General features: G+C 29.6%; 3 protein-coding genes across 3 annotated transcripts; 2 read left to right on the top strand and 1 right to left on the bottom strand.

Moving 5' to 3' along the window:
* The first annotated feature begins 306 nt into the window (after positions 1-306).
* Positions 307-3,094, top strand: LOC110602601 (primary amine oxidase). Its single transcript, XM_021740157.2, has 5 exons — positions 307-1,241; positions 1,347-1,731; positions 1,811-1,924; positions 2,014-2,552; positions 2,649-3,094. The coding sequence occupies exons 1-5, from the start codon at positions 424-426 to the stop codon at positions 2,851-2,853; spliced, it is 2,061 nt and encodes a 686-aa protein (XP_021595849.1). The 5' UTR covers positions 307-423; the 3' UTR covers positions 2,854-3,094.
* Positions 3,095-4,923: 1,829 nt separating this feature from the next.
* On the bottom strand, positions 4,924-7,597 carry LOC110601188 (primary amine oxidase). The gene is made up of 4 exons (XM_021738234.2): positions 6,795-7,597; positions 6,194-6,578; positions 5,998-6,111; positions 4,924-5,923 (listed from the first exon to the last, which is right to left on the bottom strand). Exons 1-4 carry the CDS (start codon positions 7,574-7,576, stop codon positions 5,180-5,182), a joined length of 2,025 nt encoding a protein of 674 aa, XP_021593926.1. The 5' UTR covers positions 7,577-7,597; the 3' UTR covers positions 4,924-5,179.
* A 9,867-nt stretch (positions 7,598-17,464) lies between these two features.
* LOC110601323 (thermospermine synthase ACAULIS5) lies at positions 17,465-20,566 on the top strand. The gene is made up of 10 exons (XM_021738417.2): positions 17,465-17,835; positions 18,440-18,506; positions 18,611-18,705; positions 18,843-18,945; positions 19,330-19,418; positions 19,509-19,665; positions 19,746-19,821; positions 19,909-19,967; positions 20,059-20,195; positions 20,274-20,566. Exons 1-10 carry the CDS (start codon positions 17,690-17,692, stop codon positions 20,359-20,361), a joined length of 1,017 nt encoding a protein of 338 aa, XP_021594109.1. The 5' UTR covers positions 17,465-17,689; the 3' UTR covers positions 20,362-20,566.
* Positions 20,567-20,919: the final 353 nt, after the last annotated feature.

Genomic DNA, 20,919 nt, shown 5'->3' with positions numbered 1-20,919 from the left:
TATATTGATCTTATATAGAAAGAAAAGGATGCATGTACATCTTAATTTTATATGGTATGAATACCCACATAAAAAAGTTATTAAATTCATATCATATCTTGTTGAATATTTGATGAATTTAAGGGAAGAGAAAGAGGATAACTAAAAAGAATAAGCACAATTGATGCAGGTAAACGGTTGGTGAAACTGAAAGAGTGAATAGTGTGGCCCTGCAAAACAGACGCTAATGAGCTAAACTTTTCGTCACCATCTCCATAATTTAATCATAAAAAAACAAGAATCCAACCTTTTTCCATGTAAAGACCAAGCATCTGCAGCAAGGACAACGACTCTGAAATAAGAGACTCAACCTTTTAAATTCTTATGCCAACGAATACAAAACTCACCGAGAGAAGAAACTAAACCTTCTTAAAGCTTACGTCAATGGTCGAAACGTTCCATGACTGTACAGTCATGACACCCATGTCCCCATGCTTCAAAACTCTCCTCTTCCTTCTCCTCTTCATCCTCTCCATTATCCCCGGTCACCAAAGCCAGTACTCACATCCACTAGACCCACTAACTCCGGCAGAGATTACACTGCTCCAGGCCATTGTCCATTATTCATACCCCACATCATTTCACATTGTCAACTTTCATTACGTAGGCCTAGAAGAACCACACAAATCCTCTGTCCTTTCATGGCTAAGAAACCCTTTGAAGGAAATTCCACATCGCCAAGCCTTTGTAATAGCCAGAATAGACCATGTCACTCGTGAAATCATCGTTGACTTATCACTATATCAGATCATTTCTGATCAAGTCTATGATGGCTATGGCTACCCTTTGCTTGTTTTCGAAGAGCTAAAAGCAGCCGTCAATTTGACGCGTACATATGGACCCTTTTTGGAATCAATTAAAAAGAGAGGACTCGAGATTGAAGAGGTGGCTTGTGGGAGTTATGCCGCTGGATGGTTTGGAGAGAAGGAAGCGTCCAAAAGGATTGTGAGGGTGCTATGTTACTATTTAAATGGGACAGTTAATTTGTATATGAGGCCAATTGAGGGTATTTCCGTGACAGTTGATCTTGAAAAGTCGATAATCACGCACTTTAGAGATAGATTGATGGTTCCAGTCCCAAAGGCGGAGGGGACTGATTACAGAGAATCGATGCAAATGCCGCCTTTTGGGCCACCGATGAAGCAGATCACGGTGGTGCAACCTCAAGGTCCAAACTTTGAGATTTACGGACACAGGGTTAGGTGAGAGTGAGGGGCCAAAGGCTTACCTTTTTGTTCCCACAAGTGAATTTACTTTCCTTAAAGTTTTATAGAATTTCAACTTTTTTCTTTTATGTGAACAACCAGGTGGGCCAATTGGGATTTTCATCTGAGTTTCGATGCTAGAGCAGGTCCAGTTATATCTTTGGCAGCAATATTTGACGTTGAGAAGCAGCAGTATCGCGAAGTCCTGTATAAAGGATTTGTATCAGAGCTGTTCGTGCCGTATATGGACTTAACTGAAGAATGGTACTATAGGACATTTTTTGATGCTGGTGAATATGGATTTGGTCTGTCTGCAACCCCACTTCAGCCCCTTAGAGACTGCCCACCAAATGCCTATTTCATTGATGCTTATTTTGCTGCCCAAAATGGGTTGCCTGTGCAGATGCCTAATGTCTTTTGCATCTTTGAGAGGTATTCTGGGGATATCATGTGGCGTCACACTGAGACTATAATACAAGACCAAGAGGTAACTGATGGAAATTTTTACGTTGCCTTTTTTGTTTTTTTTGGCTTTGATTGAATGGGACAGAATGATCATCTCACAGGTGCGGGAGGTTAGGCCAGATGTGAGCTTGGTGGTGAGGATGATCGCAACAGTGGGCAACTATGACTACATAAATGATTGGGAATTTAAGCAGACTGGTTCTATCAAAGTCACGGTAGATCATTTCTATTGCTCAAGTGAAACCCAAAAGGAATTAGACTCTTATGCATCATAATTTCTTTGTTTTCTTTTTTTCGTAAACAGGTTGGACTGACTGGTTTGCTACTAGTAAGAGGATCAATATACACCCATACAGACCAAATAGAGGGGGAAGCGTATGGTACACTATTATCAGAAAATACTCTGGGTACTCACCATGATCACTACCTTACTTATCACCTTGATCTTGATGTGGATGGGTACGCAAATTCGTTTGTCAAATCCAGGATGCAAATGACACAAGCGAATGATGACAAGTTGCCTAGGAAGAGTTACTGGAGGGTTGTTAGTGAAACAGCTAAAACAGAATCTGATGCCAGGATTAAACTTAGCTTGGAGCAAGCTGATCTATTAGTAGTTAATCCCAACAAGAAGACCCATGTTGGGAATTCCATTGGTTACCGTCTAATCCCTGGATCAATCATAAGTCCCCTCTTATCAAATGATGATTATGAGCAGATTCGTGCAGCCTTCACCAACTATAATGTCTGGGTTACACCGTATAACAAGTCTGAAAAATGGGCAGGGGGACTATTTACAGATCGGAGCAGAGGGGATGATACCCTAGCTAGATGGAGCCACAGGTACTGCTTTGATTCATTTAATCTGTATTAATATGATAATGTTCAAAAACAATTGTTGGATTAATTCTAATAGCAGATTCTTGGTTGCTTATGCAGGAACAGGACGATAGAAAATGAGGACATTGTGCTGTGGTACACAGTGGGCATTCATCACATTCCGAGTCAAGAAGATTTTCCGGTGATGCCAACATTAAGCTGTGGATTTGAACTCCGGCCAACTAATTTTTTTGAGAGAAATCCCGCGCTTAAAGTCAAACCGGCTTCACCAACTCAGTGGCTGAATTGTTCTGCATATGGATGATTGCTTTAGATAGTGGATTAATGGATTTTGCTAATAATGCACTCAAGATTAATGGCTTTCCTCCCTTTCTTTATTGCTCTGTACTCTGTAGGACTGCATGTGTTGATCGTTTGGACTTAATGAAATCTTGGAAAATGCTTCCACAAATGAAATTTTTGTTTGAAACTCGAAGTTATTTATAAGCTTCATTTTAAATTTGATGAATCAGACGCTTGATTCCACTTCAGCATATTGTGTTAGTGTCGGCTGCGCTACTAATGGTCAGATAACGAATTTGCCAAATATGGAATTTTTAGGTCAATACTCAATATTTGAAATTCTTGTACCAAATCCAAATATATGGAATGACAACTAAAAGATTTTGATTTTTTTTCTTTTATTTTAGTGTTATATAATTTGCCTCTGGTGAATTGTTTTAATCAAGATTGTTACGCATCTAGTATTTTCAATTCAAGACCGTGAACGCACCTCGCCGCAGCTCCGTATTTCGGATGTTAAGCACGCGAGACTAACAATACGTTCGGATTGATGGAAAACGAAGAGAGAAGGAAAATAGAGGTGAAAAGGAAAATAAATAGTTATTTTTCTTTGACATAATCCATCTAATTTGGAGATAAAATGGAAAGAGATTGAAGAGAGAATTTATTTTTAAAATTAAATTATAATTAAATCCACACATAATTCAAATTTGAATTTGTAAAAGTAAAAGGATAAAATAATAATTTCACATATAATATTATCTTTTCATTCAAACAATTCTCTTATTTTTATTTTCCTTTTATCCAAATAAGAGAATGAAAAATAAGTGAAAGAATTTTTTTTAATTTTCCTTTCTTATTTTCTTTCCTCTCATTAACATTTTGCCAAATATAGGCCAAGAGAAAAGGACCTAAACACTATAAAACAATAATAACAGTAAGTAGTTAAGGGATCTTTTGGCCTACAACACAAACCTAAGCCGCACAGAGGAGATTAATGGAGAAAAGTTTTTACGACTTGAAGAATTTCAGAAGAAGGATCGTCAAACTCTGTCGAATTTTACTAATTTTTTTCCGTTATTTAGAATAAAAATTTTTATAATAATTTAATTTAATTAATTTTTTTTAACAATTCTTTTATTTATAATAAAAAAATTTAATTTTTTTAATTACAAAAATACCTATTTTAAAAAAAAATTCATACATGATTTTATAAAAATTATGTTTGATGAAGAGTTTAATTTTAATATTTTCATAACAACAAAACTTTAATATTAAATTTATTGATGTCGGTTATATAATTTTTTAAAAATTAATTATTCAATATTGTTAGATACTCAAATCATAAAATATTAGAAAGCTTATAAATCTTTAATATTACTTTCGTATATACTACCTTCCTTTATAAGCCTTGAACTTTTTAGCTCTTTATTTAATTAAAATTATCTTTAAAAAAATACTTTCATATATATTATTAAAATAAAATATTAATTAAAAAATAAAAAATAATTATCTTTAAAGGTAAGTGTACCTCTAAATAAGTCATCAATCAATTATACAGGCTATCTCCAATAATATAATAATTTAATATACTATTTATTATTAAATTTTTTTTTTTAAATTTAATTATTCCAACTCAATACATATAAAAAAGAATAGAGAATAAAAAACATTAAATAGTATAATATGTATGAATAAAATTATATGAATTAAATAATTTAAATATTAAAAGCGATTAAAATTTTATTTGATAAAAAAATTTAAAAATTTAATTTTATAATAAAATATAAAATATTTTAATTAAGTAATTTTAAATTTAAAAATATATTAATAAATTTTTTAAATAGTAATTTTACCTGCTTATAATTTAAAAATTCTCCTCACGCGACACTGATTTTTTACTCTTCTGTTAAGAATTTATTATGCAAATGAGATCTTTTAGAGAGAGTTCTCGAATCTCATGAGTTAGCGATAATATTTGTTTGAATGCTTTATTCTATGAATCAATTTCTTATACAGTGAAGATTATATTCAAATTTATGCCAAAAATTTAAATTCAAAGCATTAATTTAAAAATTTGAAAACTGAAAAATAACGATCAATTTGCTGATAAAATGCCAACTGCTTGAATTTGAATTCATCAAGCACATTCTGTTTCAGCAGCAACCTTATTAACATGTTCAGCTTCAACAGCTGCAGACTTCTTATTATGATATCTATAAGCTCTTCCCACAAAAGCATCCAAAACAGATATAAATGATCACTCATGAGCCTTGATAAACTATTTCTTAGAAATTTTATTGAAAGTTATATATATTTCCAGTTGCTCGTTCTGACAGCAAAGCAGACTACAGGCTGGCGCTGCAGTTAGCCCAGGTTATTGGCTTAGGAGGTATCACCTTCAAAACTGGACTCCTTTCAAAGAAATTAAAGGGCCGAAGCTCAAACCCAGAGCTTAATGTAGGCATCAGTGGAAAGTCCTCTTGGCAAGGGACATGGTGGATTCCAATCATATACCATAGCACTATGTCCTTGTTATCAATCTCCCTGTTCCTACGGCTCCATACAGCTAATGTATCTTGGCCATGGCTTTGATCAACGTAGCGTCCTCCTGCCCATTTTTCAGACTTGTTATATGGAGTAACCCACACATTGTATTTTGTAAAGGCACCTCTTATTTGTGGGTAATCATCCTCTAACAGAAGTGAACGTGCCGTTGCCCCTGGTATCAAACGATAACCATAACTATTTCCAGATTTAGTTTTCTTGTTCGGATTCGCAATCACCAACTCAGCAGGCTCTAGGCCTAAACGAATTTTTGCCTCGGATTCAGTCTTTGCTGTTTCACTCACAACTGTCCAGTAACTTTTCCTTGGTGTGGTATTGTCCGTCACAGTTTTTGCTACCAAATTGTGTTTAATGAATGAATTCTCAACTCCATCAATATCAACATCAAGGCGGTAGCTTAAGAAATGATCATGATGCAGGCCGATTGTATTATCTGTTATAAATGTCCCATACACTTCCTCTTTTATCTGATCTGAATGAGTATATTTTGTCGCCTTTACTTCCAGGATTCCACTCAAACCAACCTGTTCAAGCATATATAAATCGTGAAGCTAAGTTATATATAAACCATGAATGAACCTTTTTTAGAGTATAATACCTGAATGTTGATAGAACCACTTGGCTTGAACTCCCAGTCCAGTATATGATCATAGTTTGAGATTACGGTAACCATCCTCACAACTAGACTCACCTCTGGCCTTGTCTCAGTTATCTGCAAAACAATACGTGAAATTATAAAACTAAAAATCTTGTTTTATATATATTTTTCTGTTTTGAATCGTAAATTGTCTTACCAGTTCATCAGGAATGCCAAGTTCAGTGTGTCTCCACATGATATCACCTGCATGCCTTTCGAATATGCAAAAAACATTTGGAACTTTAACCGGTTGGCCATTTGGTCCGGCGTAGTAGCCGTCCATGAATACTGCATTATTTGGGCAATCTACGAGCGGCACAAGTGAAGCTGTATTTTGACCGAACCCAAATTCACCAGAATCAAAAAATGTTTTGAAGTAATATTCTTCTGTCGGATCCTGGTACGGCACAAAGAGCTCAGATATATGTCCTCTGTATAACACACTGCGATGCTTCTGCTTTTCTGGATCATAAATTGTTGCTACAGATATTACTGGACCAACTCGTGAGTCAAATGACAAATGGAAAACCCAGTTCATCCATCTGAAGATCATCAAATTCAATATTCGTATTAGTTCAACGTATATACGTACGTATATAAGTTTGGCAAAAAATCAAATAACATTTGTTCCGAAGAAAATAGTAATAATCCAAACAATAGGCTAATTATACATGCAGTTGAAATTTCTTCTTGTTCACTATATATATAAATAAAGAGCAAGTCTGATCTACATTTGGACTATTCAGGATGGGAGTTACCTTATAATATGGCCATCAATCTGGAAACCAGGCCCATCAGGTTGTATGGTGGCAGCTTGATTTATACGTGGACCTAAAGGCGGCTTCTGCTTTGATAATCTATAATCAGTTCCCTCAGACTTTGGAACTGGAACCTTTTCCCTGTCAATATATTCAATAATCTTCATTTCGTCCAGATCAACAACTATTTTGATCCCTTCTACTGGAAGAAGGTACAAGTTAACAGTGTTATTCATATGAAAACACTGCAGCTTTATCACCCTTCTGTTCCTAATTTCACCAAACCACCCTACTGTAAATGCAGAACAAACAATGGCAGACAAGTTAAGACCTCTGTTTCTAATGGATTCAATGAAAGGTTCATACTTTAATGGCAACTGAATTGCTTCTGTTTGTTCATCCGAACCAAGTGTAGGATAGCCATATCCGGCATAAACATTTTTAGATATGATGGAGCGGTTTGCCAAATCTATTATAAATTCATGGGTTTGTTTATTGAAGCGAGTGATGGCTAGAGCTCGTCGGGGTGGCGGTGTCTTGGTGGGTTTGGCGAGCCAAGAACGAACAAAGGATTTGTCAGGCTCATCTAAGCCTACGTAATGGAAGGTTAAGGTGGTGGTGTTTGAGGAAGGGAATGAGTCCTTCACGATGGTTCGGGTGAGGTCTAATTCTTCTGGGCTTAGAGGGTCAAGCGGGTGCTGCTCGTAGCTTGAGTTGGGATCGATCCTGAAGATGAATAAGACAAAAATGAAGAATAATTTGGATGTGGAAGCCATGGCCATTACGCAAAAACTACGTCTTCTTCGTTGTCTATAAATAGAGTTTATATCACCATAGGTGATGGTTCAGGTACACTGGATTACTGTCTCATCATCTTGAGTTGGTACTTCAACCCAATAAAATCAAAAATATAAAAATTTAATAAATTTTATTTTTTTAACTAGTATTGACAATGCATTTCGTGGTTAGTTTTTTTTTTTTTTTAATTTTTATTAATATATTATAATATGATTGGTTTGGTTGACCATTTTAGGTGGTTTTTTTATTTTATTTTTAAAATCTGAGAGTAATGGACTTATGGTAATATCAACTTTGCTTTTTTACCTTTTTGTTAATGAAGTGTAGTATACAATTATTAGTATAGTAAAATAGAATAAAATTGTTTTAAAAGTGATTATAATTGACTTTAATTTTTGATTTAAAAAAATAGTAATTTTGTACGTTTCTTAATTTTTTTAGCTTTATTATTTCATAAAATCCATACATATGATAAAGGGATATATTTGATTTGATTAATAATTTATTCTTTTTGTTAAACCTTTAATGCAATAACTAATGATAATTTATTATAATAATAAATAATTAAATTTTATTAATTATTAAAATCAATAAATAACAGTATAGTAGGTAAAAATAATGTGCAATACATGTCGAGAATACTAATTTTATGAAAATATAAATTGCCAAATTATATATTTAATCCTTTTAAATTATAAAAGATAAGCCTCTATTATTATTTTGTCAAATAAATTATTAAGATCAATAATCATAATTAATTTAATGAGAAAGTTTTATTCCTTTCAAATTTGTCGAATCAAAACAATGACATTTAGAAAATACTTTCACCCTCATCAAAAACATAAAAATTTGACCAACCAAAACAATGATATTTAAAAAATACTCTCTCCCTCATCAAATAAATAAAAATAAAATATTTAAAATAAGTTTTGTGTGAATTTTTATTAAAAAAAATTAAATTACGAAAATTGATTATTTGAATTTTATAAATAAATAAATTTTAAATAATTATATATTTAATTATAATTCAACATGCTTATTAGTGATTGCAGAAAAATATCTAATATTTAAAAAGAATTAAATTATTACTTACTTTTTATGATACGGAGAAATTAATTAGTTGGTTCTTTAATTTTAAAAAATATATTAAAATATTTTTAATATTTTAAAAATTTATTAATTAATTTTTTTATTAATTTTAATCGTTATGTATGATAAAAAAATTTAAAATATTTCTAATATAAAAAAATTAATTAATAAATTTTTTAAAAATTTAAATGGCTAACTAATAATTTTTTCAAAATTATAGAAATTAAGGAATCAAATATTTAACGGTAAAATTAACATAAAAATAAAATGTTTAAAAATAAAATAGTAAACATTTTAAATGTTAATAACATTTTAATATATTTTTTAAAATTAAAATATTAATTAGTGAGTTTTTCGATTGACACTAGATAATAACTTATAAATATATTTTTTTATAATAAAAAATACAACTTAATACCTCTCAAAATTTAATTTAATATACTTTTCATAAATATATTTATCATTAAAATAAATAAAAACATGTTTTAAAAATTAAACAAGGATCAAAATGAATGTTGGTCTTTCCCAACTTCTTTTTCTTAATGTGTAAGTAAACATATTACAAATAAAATATCTAAAACTTAATTTTAGAGTTTATAAATTACCTTCGCCTAAGTTTTTGTTGATTGAAAATTATAATTAATTTTCAAAATATTTAATCCCAAACATAAATTTAAAATTTTAAAAAATATATTTATTTTATATAATTTCTTTCCAAATGGAGGATAAAAATTTTTTCATCCATATTTACTTTTTTTTAAATTTTCTTTAATATTGATTTTGATCTTTTGAACTTTAAAATTTTTTTTTCATCTCTTGGAAATGCATGATGTTTTAAATATTTTAAGGTCCATTTGGTATTCATTAATATTATTTTTAAATATTTAATTTTATTTTTTAATAATTAAAAAATTACATGTGCATTGCTTCTATCCGTAACCTATATATGTATATATATATATATATAGTAGGAAAGTGAGGGAAATTATAGAATTACTAAAAATATTCTTAATTTATTAAATTATTTATAATTAGAATTTATTATTGAAATTAATTTTAGTATTTATATTATGCAAATTTTATTGATATGTAATGCATTTATACAAAGAAGTTAATCAGTATATTATTTATTATATATTAATAATATAATTTAATTTGTTTTGCTTTTAATAATGTTATAAAATCCTGTTAATAATAAACTTTTCAATACATCATAATTTTATTTTAAACATTATTTATAAATTTTTAATAGTAATTAATAAATTTTATAATTGAACAAATTAATTGATATTTTTTTGTATTTTTGAAAATTATGTGATGTGCACCAATAATAAAATAAATAAAAGCAGAAAAAGAATTCTATGTAATTTAAACTATAAAATATTTTAAACAATAAATATTACAAAGTTGTAGCAATTGAAATTTGAATATATACATATGAAAAATAATTTGTACATAAAAAATTTTTAAAAAAAAATAAATAAGAAAAAAAATATCTAGTGTAATAACTTTTGGACATGCTTAATAAATAAGATAATAAATTCTGATTGGTCAAGCTTAACGCGAGTGTCTAAGACACATTATTTCTATTTCAAATTACTATAGCATTTAACATTCTCCTCACGTTTAGAACTATATTAAAACGTGAAATATTTATAAAAAGTTTAATATCGATAAAAGACTTTAAAACTATATTAAATGTGAATATATATTTCATACATTATCAAATTTTTATAAGAAATACATTATTTATATTTCAAATTTAAGTGAAATTTAAGAGATATATTTCACATATTAATATGTTACTTTTTAATAATCATTAATATAATTTTACATTAGATATAGATATGAATGTATATTTAATATTGAATGTTGAACGGATTAACAAATTTTATTTTATATATATACATAGAATTTTGGATTGTTTTTTTATAAAAATAAGCTTTAATAGTTGAAAATTTTTAACATACATAAAAAGTTAAAATTTAATATAATATATTAATTTCTAATAAAAAATAAAAATTAAAATCAAAGAAGATTCGGTATCCTAGGTAACAGGATTTGTACACTCGAACAAATGGTCTGATTCATTAAAAAAATTAATAAATTAAAATTAATTCGAAGAAAAATAAATGAAGTGGATAAATGTTAAGTGAAAAAATTAAGTGTTATGTTGGAGAAGTTATATTTTTTTTTCATTTATACTGAAATCAGTGAAATAAGTAGTAGTCTTGAGTTTGAATTGGTTAAGAGCATAAACTTCGGATTGTATTGACCACTCCTGTCACAAATGTTAAATGATAACACAAATGTGTTTTTACTAGTTTTTTAAATGATTCATTAATGACGGATAATTAATTAATAAATTTTAAATCGTTTAATTTATATTCTATTTATTGTATGCATCACAAATGTTTAGTCGATCGCACGTGCATTTATAATTTTGGAAAGTGCTGAGGAAAAGGGCGAATATTTAAGAGGTAGATATTTAATATTAGACTTTTTAAGTTACATTTGTTTAATTTATTTTATGCGCATTTATAATATCAAAGATATACCGATGAGAAAATCAAGTCTTTTTTTTTTTAAAATAAGAGAAAATCGAGTATTTGAAAAGTTAACATTTAACTTTAATCTTTTTAAATCATGCACGGTGTGCTTGGTCTATATTAAAGAACCACTCGATTAAAAAATTAATAAGATTATAAATACGCGTCTTAATTTAAAATGTACCTATATTTTATATATTATCATAACCATATTCATTTGATAACAATATAAATTGTTTGATAATTTTATTTTTTAGTTCACTTTCATATTTATAGGATCTACTATTATTAAAATACGTATCATTTATAAAATTATCTTTCTACATAAAATGACTGTTGTATTATACAATTTTCATATAGAATTATCTATAAAATTATTATTGTATTATATAATTCTCCATTTATCGATGGCCACTTGCCTTCTGTTATTTTAGTCAACAGCTATTATCATAAAATGATTTTTTAAAATAAATAAGGTTTAAAATTCTGATTATTAAAATTCTATTTTTTTTAAATAAAATAGTAGAAATAAATGAATGTATTAATTGCCAAGGCATTAAAATCCTGTTATTACTTTTTACTCTATCAATTTCTCTTGATTTTATCGACAATAAAAGCATCTATTGAAATTTTGATTTTACACAAACATTTAGTGGAAATGTCATTCTAATACGTGACATTATTGGTTTAGGTGACATTTGGAAAAAATTACTGTAAATTTATATTAATATTTATTTAACTTATTATTTTTTTAAGAGATTAAAGATATAAAGATTTGAATCTAAGTTTTCCAAAAAAAAATATACGTGTTTATCCACTGAACTTACCGTTAAATATTATAATATCACCATGTAGTCATGATTGTTTTTTTTTTTTTTAATTTTATTTTTTTGAAAAAGGAGTTGTAAGAACAGATCGAATCCAGCCCAACTACTTGTTGGGCCTTGTTTAATTTATAATTTTAATTATAAAGATAGAAAATGGGCAAGGAGTGAAGCCCACTAGGTGAGAGGACAAGAAAAGCTATCCTAGATCTTTTGCTTGTCGTGTTTCCCTTTTATTAAGCTAGAGAGGCATTGTTAGCTCGCGCTAGCAGGAGGCGGAGGAATGTTTTTCTCCAGCCAGCTGGTTTCTTTTTTCGAAGAGCGTAGACATTTCAGACAGTTGTTCCTGTTATCCATTGATGTAGAAGGAGGTTGCATTAAGTAATCAAATGGAAAGTTAACTTTTCATACAAATCGGACATGGTTTTGAATTCCCAGGTTTAGCTGAACTAATCCTTATACTGTGTCTAAATGAGCAAATTGGTATATATCCATGTTCATGTGCAATAATGCTTTTATGAAGGAGGCTTGCATGTTGTCACATTGTATAGTAGATAAGGCTTTAGGCAGCACAGAAAATTAGTTGATGGGTACGTTGAAGCTTGCGAGATGTAATAATTTTTACAGGTCATGAGGGGGAGAGCAAAGCAAGTAAAAGATCGAGGGAAACAAAAAAAAAAAAAAAAAAAAAAAAAAAGAAGGCAAGATATCATTGGTTTTTGGGGACATTGAGACTATCATAAACTTTTTTCCAGAACATGAGGTGGGTGAATCTATCATCACCCCCAAAAAAATCCCAAGTTCATGATTTTGATCTCTGTGCAATTGAACAAGTCGACACAAAGACGAACCATCTTTCACAAAGGTGACCCTCCTTGTCTATCCTTGAGGGAAGCCTGATGCTAATATTACCTGTGGTTGGACCCCACAAAATGGGGCTAAAAGTGAAGATCATTGGTCTACACCTGGCAAACCACAAGGCAGGATTTATATAGAGGTATTTTAAAAAAAAAAAAAAAAATTTCAAGTGGTGAAGTGAATAGTGATGGAGTTATTGTTTGTTTTTATTAAGGTAGGGTTGAAAAATTTTCATGGTGTTGGGAGGATGATGTGGTTTGATGGCGATGGTGGTGATGATGAGTGCGCCTGCCATGGCACGCCCTCCATCTTTTCTGAAGCAAGAGAATATGATGATTATTTCCACTGCACGCTCTTAGCCCCCCATCTCTCTCTCCAACCAAGATTTGCACACATTTTTGAAGAAAAGAATATAAGCAGAATTTTCGGTAATTGTCACCTCTAATAATCATCATCTTTTATCCTTTTGCTTGACCCTTCTTCTCTCTTAGATTTTAGATTATAATCATGCATATGTGCACTATGATTGTCATCTTCTTCCATGCATATATCCATGGGATAATTTCTCCACCTCACATCTAAAACCCTTGAAACTAATGCCTCGTATCATCATATTTAGGTTTTGCCAACGGATATGTACCATTATGTGCAAACATATAATGCAGAGCTTCATATTAGGCCACTGCAAGTGTTTCTATAGCCTGCCAATTCACGCTCATAATAATTAATTACATTGCTTTGTTCTTTTTCCGCGAGCAACTTGGATTTTCTTTTCAACCCATGCAAGAATAATTATTTAGTAAGAATCATGTATGAACTGTCACAATGAATTTTTTTTTTTTGAAAAAAAAACCTAAAACACGTTTTTTGACACAAATTTTGTTTTTTTTCATAACAAGTGGATATTAGGAACTTTATTTTCTTTTATTTACATTTAATATAATAAAATTATGCTAAAAATTATATAAACAAAATTATTATAAATTTTATCACAAAAACTAAAAATATTTCATGATTATAAGTATTATGCTACTGCCTTCCAAATTGTACTATAAATTATCCTCATTTTTTCGAAATTTAAAATTGACATCAAACACTTTAACGGACAATATTTTATTCAAAATTTTTCTTTTTTTTTTTTAGTTTTTCATAAAATTTTAATTTAAACAGATATAAAATATGCATTTTAGTGACTTTAGAGTTACTTTCAAAATACAACAAAAAATATTTATATATAAAAAAAGTATGTTTCTAAGAATATCATATGTCTTATTTTTGAAAGATTAACAAAATCTCAAGAAAAATGAGATAAAGCTAGAAATGTATTATATATTTGATATTATTATTATTAGACTAATTTACTCAAAAAATTCAATCGTTTGCACATATTTATATTTGACTGATCCTGCTCCTGCCACGACATTTGCACATTTAGATGCTACTACTGTACATGAGCTTATTATCCTAGGTCGGAACAAGTTGATAGGATCCCTTTTTTACGTTCCCATATTATATTTATTTTTTAATTAATCAATTAATTAAAAAAAATCTAATGTTTGTATCATTTTAATCTAAATATTTAAATTTTGGATAAATTAGTCTACATTCATGTTTTAGTGTAATTTTGACTAATTTTTAAAATTAAAATTAAAAATAAAAATCTAATTTTTAAATATATTGTTTACAATTAATTTTATTTTACAGTAATAATTATAAACACCTTATAGCAGACATATTATTTAATTTAAAATAATAGTATAATAAAATAATTAAAAATAATATATAAATTTTGAAAAAAAAACCTATTAAATATCAATAAATATAAATTACATATAGTGATAATAAAATCAAATTCACATGAAATTAACACTAAAAATTTTTAAATAATAACTAGAAAAAATAAATAATAAAAATAAAAGAGATTTGATAATGAGAAAAAATAAAAATCAAACTAATTTAAAAAATCGATAATTAAAAAAGAAATAAATGTAAACAAATTCTAGTTGAAGTATGGGATCAATTTCAGTTTGGAAATTGATTATCGATACAAAAATACTTTTATTCGTTTCAATAAATTAGTTATAGTTATAGAAAACACTCCTCATAACCAATCTCTTATTAGGTTTTAAATTAATTAAGAAACGTTCGCTAATTAATTTCTAGCCAACAAATTGCTCAAAAAACGTTTTTGAAATTTTAATTTATCAACTGTTTTAAGTATTAGAAAAACCTTATTGTAATTAACCAGCCGCGTGGTGAGTTTGAATTAGATTATGCAACTTTTTAGTTGTGAGTTTGAATTAGATTATGCAACTTTTTAGATGTTACACTAATTGTTAGTTGTGTTTGAATAATTTAAGCAATTACAGATTTCAAGCATTCAAATTAACAATATAATAGCTTTGAAATTAAGAACAAAGAGTCGTAAATAACAAAACAATAATAATATAAAGAACATAATTTGCATAAATATTGAAGAATAAAATATGAACAATTGAGTTTAAATCTCTAAATTCATATAAAAACTGAAATTTCACCCTAATTTCAACTAAAAATAAAAAGTTTAGTCACTTATGATTTTTGAAAGAAAATACAAAAGAAAAAAAGAAGAGAAGAAGCAAATTCGGTGCTGGAGAAAAAGATGGTTCTCTGCAGCTATCTTAATGATGGGCTTATATAGGTGCTTAAACCTAGTAGAGTCTTTTTGGGAAACAATTGAGTTTAAATCTCTAAATTCATATAGAAACTGAAATTTCATTCTAATTTCAACTAGAAATAAAAAAGTTTAACCACTTATAACTTTTGAAAGAAAATACAAAAGAGAAAAGAAGAGAAGAAGCAGATTCGGTGCTGGAGAAGAAATGGTTCTCTGCAGCTATTCTCAATGATGGGCTTATATAGGTGCTTAAATCTAGTAGAGTCCTTTTGAAAATAAGAATTCTTCTTTACTTTAAATTATGAATCCTTCTTTGCTTTTAATTAGGAATCATTTTTCTAATATGTTTTTTCTAAGGATAGAACCTCTTATTTGAGAAGGATTTGATGTCATACTGAAGGAGGAGAAATCATGTGTGTTCCACAACTTTTAATGAGAAGACTTGGTCTTCTTATTTTTAAATCTGAGAATTTTTTTCGCTATTGTCAGGTTCTATGCAATCTGTCGATTTGTCCAGTTGGTTTGGACATCTGTGGAGTTCTTGATTTATGTGCAGTAGAATGGAAGGTTTGTCCAAATTAACCGGTAAAGTCAGGTTCTATACTTTTAAACTGTTTTTCATCAAATCTTCTTATCTTTATACTTTTTTGCAAAACATAATCAAAATTACAAAATTAGTTAAAAAAATATTTAATTAAATACTAAGAATAATATAAAAAATGTGTTGAAATTACGTTTGATCACTATTATAAAATCTTCATAATTATTAACATAAAACAAAATCTATCTATTATTGAAACTGTCAATTGTTTATTTAACGGTTGAATTACTATTATTTTTAAAATTAAATATATTATTTTACAGTTAAAATTATTTTCATATTTAAAATTAATTTATAATTAAAAAAATAATAAAATATTACATTTTATATTCTATCTAAACTTTTATATTTTAATTTTTTAAAATTGACTAAAATTAATCTCAAATGCAAATGTTTGATAATTACACTAAAATTTAAATATTTGGATTACAATGTAAAATAATGTAAATGTTAAGTTTTTAAATCATTTTGTCTTTAGTTTATATAAAAAATAATAACAATGATGTTCTGAAATTCAGATAATAGGATTTTACGGTATATGTGTAAACTTAGATGGAGAGGAAGTGTCCCTCCCTTTTATTTCTTTCATTGTGTTTGCTAATGACGTTTAACGGTCTCTCTATTACAGTGTCACATGTTTCTGTCACGCAGATCCGTACGTACGAAAGTGTCAGACTCTCTTTCCCCGCCAGACGGCCATTTAATTTTCCTCGGCGCTTATGCGGGTAGGGCTGTGAAGTAATTGGGTCTGCCATCCTTCATCACGTCAAATCACCGGATTGTATTTCTTCTCATAAAAAATGGGCTCACGGACGATCCAGTCTGTCCCGCGCATTTAGGCCAAGACTTAAGATGTTGAATCGGTCAACTAAAAGAGGCTCCATAAACTTTGGGTTAGTACGGTTTTCTTGAAACCGGCGTTGTCAAAGAGTGATGAAACTCGGTGATCATCAAATAATAATACACAACATACTAGTTAGATCATTAAATTACCACATGCATTATCAAATTTAAAAATTGATTAAAATTATATTAAAATGTAAAAAATTAGGGAATTAAATTAAAATTAAAAAGTTAAAATTAAAATATAAATATATGCAAATATTAATTTTTTTTAAAATTAATTGGACTTATTATTATGTATGTGTTGAAATTGAAAACATGGCGCATAAGCACGCGAAGTAATGAACATTAAAAATGATACTATGTTGTTTCACTTTTCCTTTGGCCTTTTCACATCTGTATATATCAGTTCACGAAAATCCAAGAGGATATTTGGTATACAAGATATAGCTTTCTTCTATCCAATGTCCTAGGCCTACACACCCACTTCCATAAATTTTCCCCCAACTCTCTTCCCTACTAATATCTAATAATCATAGCCCCTTTTCCATATTCCTGCCACCTTCGCATTTATATTGTGTGCCTGCCTACCCCATTTCCCCACTCTGCATTACTTGCCCTCTCTCTCCCTCTCTCGCTTTATTCACCTGCTTAGTTTACAGATTTCACAAGCTAAAATGGGTGACATTGCTTGTTCTAATGGGATTAGCAATGGGAATGGAGTGAATGGGAAAGCCCATTCATCTCTAAATGGGTATAGGAAGAGCTGCTGGTACGAAGAAGAGATTGAAGAGAACTTGAGATTTTGTTTTGCTCTCAATAGGTATATATGTCCATACATTTCTATTATTATCATACTCTAAGTAACTCTCGTCTGGCTTGACTATATTCTTACACAATCCAATAGGGGAGTCTCATATAGAAGTTGGAAGCCACAAGCTAAAGTCTGATCTTTCTCCTTGTTCCTTCTTCATTGGTTTCATCTCATTTCCTTCGTTTTGCTCCTGTAGTGTAGATTCACCATCACTTCTTACCATTCACTGTTTTTTTTTTCCTTTTGCCCCTTAATTACCCTTTTCCCTCTAGGACGGTTCAGCTCTTAGTTAGTGGCGGTTTTGTTGGTAGATATGTGTTCCTTTATTTTGACAAACTTGAAGAAATAATCCAGCAGACAATATAATGAAGAGAAACATCGTTATGGTTTTTATTTATGCGAGACAAGTCCATAATCTTTCGGCTGATCCTGTTAAGTAAGTAAAAAAGATAGTAAGAGTCAAAGCCCTGGTCATGAAAAAGATAGACAAGCTTCAATAAAGAAATGTTAAAACCAAGTGCTTTATTGATGAAAAAAAAAAGAAAAGACTTCACCACCTCTATATGTCATTTCAAATATTTAATCAATCTTTTTTTTTTGTTTTTTATTGCAGCATTTTGCACACAGGAGCTACTCAATATCAGGAAATTGCTCTGTTGGATACGAAGCCATTCGGAAAGGTTTATATTAAGAATATTGGGAAAACAAAACTTCTATTTTCAATAAATACAAAACTAGTTAAAGTTTTTATTCTTATATGCAGCTTTTGTTTTGTGCAACACAGGCTTTAGTGATTGATGGAAAGCTTCAAAGCGCAGAAGTGGACGAATTCATCTACCATGAATGTCTTGTTCATCCTGCACTTGTTTATCATCCAAAGTATTTATTTTTTCCATTAAATAGAGAGACTATTTAATTCATTATTCACGTAATAGAATATGATTAGATTTGCTTGTTTATTAATAATTACTTTACTTTGTTTAATGATAATGTTTTTTATTTACTCTTGATTTTAGTCCAAAGACAATCTTCATAATGGGAGGGGGTGAAGGTTCGACAGCAAGGGAAATACTCAGACATAGCACTGTGGATAAGGTTGTCATGTGTGATATTGACGAGGTAACATTTTCCATTCTTTTATATATATATATATATATATATCATTTTCTTTGAGTTATTCATATTCCTCACCTTCTTTATTTTGAATTTCATTTACTTATCCATTTTCTCTTTATATTTTTTGTTGATTTTGTTCAAACCGACTTTCCAATGAAAATGACAATTGTCGTTATTATGTTTACCGTCAAATATGAATACAAGTCTAATTTTCTTACTTTTCGGCTCTAACATTATTTCGCTGGACTGTATTGTCTAATCACTCAGGGAAAAGAAAAGAAAAGAAAAGAAAAGAAAAGAAGAAAAATTAATTAAATTAGTAATTCATCTTAAGCAGTTATTCAATTAAAATAAATGACCAGAAAAACCTGTAAATTCATGGAACAGGAAGTGGTAGACTTCTGCAAGGCCTACTTGGCTGTGAATAAAAAAGCTTTCTGTGATCCAAGACTGGAGATTATCATCAACGACGCCAGGTCTTATTGCAAATTAAATAATTTTTCCAGATTTTTTTTTTATCTTTAACAAGAGGAAGAAGAGTAAAAATTATTATGGTTTTTATGCAGGAGGGAGATAGAAAGCAGGAAAGAATGCTATGATGTGATAATAGGAGACTTGGCAGACCCAATAGAAGGAGGCCCATGTTATAAACTTTATACCAAATCCTTCTATGAGTTGTGTGTTAAACCCAAACTTAACGAAGGTGGCATATTTGTCACACAGGTAGAGAAAGGAGATCTGATTTTCCAATTTTTTGCAAAGAAATTAACTATTTAATAATGTGTTGCAATTAAAACTTACAGGCAGGGCCAGCAGGAATTTTCAGCCATACAGAAGTGTTCTCTTGCATTTACAATACTTTAAAGCAGGTCTTCAAGTGTAAGTAAAAAATTAGAAATTTTGCTTCTTGTTTTGTCTGTTTCTGAGACAAAGTCAAGAGAACCTGTCATTGCTTTCCATGTGCAGATGTGGTACCTTATTCAGCTCATGTTCCTTCCTATGCTGATACTTGGGGATGGGTCATGGTATTAACAAATTCCATTAACTTTTCTCTAATTTTTTTAGTAAATTACATTCACTTGTCATACGTTATTAAAAAAATAATAATAATAACAGGCTTCAGATAGCCCATTGGTGCTGAGTGCTGATGAGTTTGACCTCAGAATTAAACAGAAAATCAGAGGGGAAAACAGGTACCTTGATGGGAAAACATTTTCATCAGCCTCTATATTGAGCAAAGCCGTTCGCAAATCGTAAGTCCATTTTTGTTTTTAGTATTTGATCCACAATTAAGAATGGATAGGCTGATTATTGTATTGATTTTATTGCAGACTGAACAATGAGACTCATGTATACACAGAGGGAGCAGCAAGATTCATATATGGGCATGGTAGTGCTTGCAATCAGAATCATGCTTAAGCAGTTGATATAAAATTTAAGGAGAGCCCCCTACCAAAAGCACAAAAGTCGATTAATTAAGAAATATATTTTTTTTTTTCTTCCTGTTTTTGATATGTTTATTTTATCTTTCTAAATTATGAACTTTTAATTTCCCCCTTTTGGCTTGTGTAGCTATCTATGTACCTTAATTAATGGCAATATGGATCTTTTGTTTGTGTTTTAATTAATTATATAAGTAATGACTCTTCAAGGGAACAATGGGAGTAAAATTATAATTCGATTGAAAAACAGAAATAGCTCTAAGCACAAATGGAAAATTGATGTAAGTTTATAAGTATTTTTAAAAGCAGAACTCATCAAGCTGAACGCTAAATTCAAATTCGAATTCCAACTCTCCCATCTCCTAAAATAAAATTTGTTAATACACCTTGTGAATGTTTAACTTACTATATTATATTATATAGTTTTCCGTTAAGGACAAATTCATCCATCGGACAACTTTCATTGTTGGAAAGCTATTTTGGCAATCAATCCACGTGGCCCTTATCTACCAGTGAAAATTTATACAATGGCCAG

The sequence above is a fragment of the Manihot esculenta genome, chromosome 15 (genome assembly GCF_001659605.2).
Source record: "Manihot esculenta cultivar AM560-2 chromosome 15, M.esculenta_v8, whole genome shotgun sequence".
Lineage (NCBI taxonomy): Eukaryota > Viridiplantae > Streptophyta > Magnoliopsida > Malpighiales > Euphorbiaceae > Manihot > Manihot esculenta.
Note: the sequence above shows the minus strand (reverse complement) of the source record. Positions and strands in the feature narration are given on the sequence as shown.

Excerpts from the sequence above, each read along its gene's own strand:
- LOC110601188 (XM_021738234.2), bottom strand. The coding sequence starts at position 7,576 with ATGGCCATGGCTTCCACATCCAAATTATTCTTCATTTTTGTCTTATTC. Across the intron at positions 6,579-6,794 it reads ATTGATGGCCATATTATAAG|ATGGATGAACTGGGTTTTCC; the intron begins GTAACTCCCATC and ends GATGATCTTCAG. Across the intron at positions 5,924-5,997 it reads GTGGTTCTATCAACATTCAG|GTTGGTTTGAGTGGAATCCT; the intron begins GTATTATACTCT and ends ATGCTTGAACAG.
- LOC110601323 (XM_021738417.2), top strand. The coding sequence starts at position 17,690 with ATGGGTGACATTGCTTGTTCTAATGGGATTAGCAATGGGAATGGAGTG. Across the intron at positions 18,507-18,610 it reads ATACGAAGCCATTCGGAAAG|GCTTTAGTGATTGATGGAAA; the intron begins GTTTATATTAAG and ends TGTGCAACACAG. Across the intron at positions 19,968-20,058 it reads ATACTTGGGGATGGGTCATG|GCTTCAGATAGCCCATTGGT; the intron begins GTATTAACAAAT and ends TAATAATAACAG.
- LOC110602601 (XM_021740157.2), top strand. The coding sequence starts at position 424 with ATGGTCGAAACGTTCCATGACTGTACAGTCATGACACCCATGTCCCCA. Across the intron at positions 1,925-2,013 it reads CTGGTTCTATCAAAGTCACG|GTTGGACTGACTGGTTTGCT; the intron begins GTAGATCATTTC and ends TTTCGTAAACAG. Across the intron at positions 2,553-2,648 it reads CTAGCTAGATGGAGCCACAG|GAACAGGACGATAGAAAATG; the intron begins GTACTGCTTTGA and ends TTGCTTATGCAG.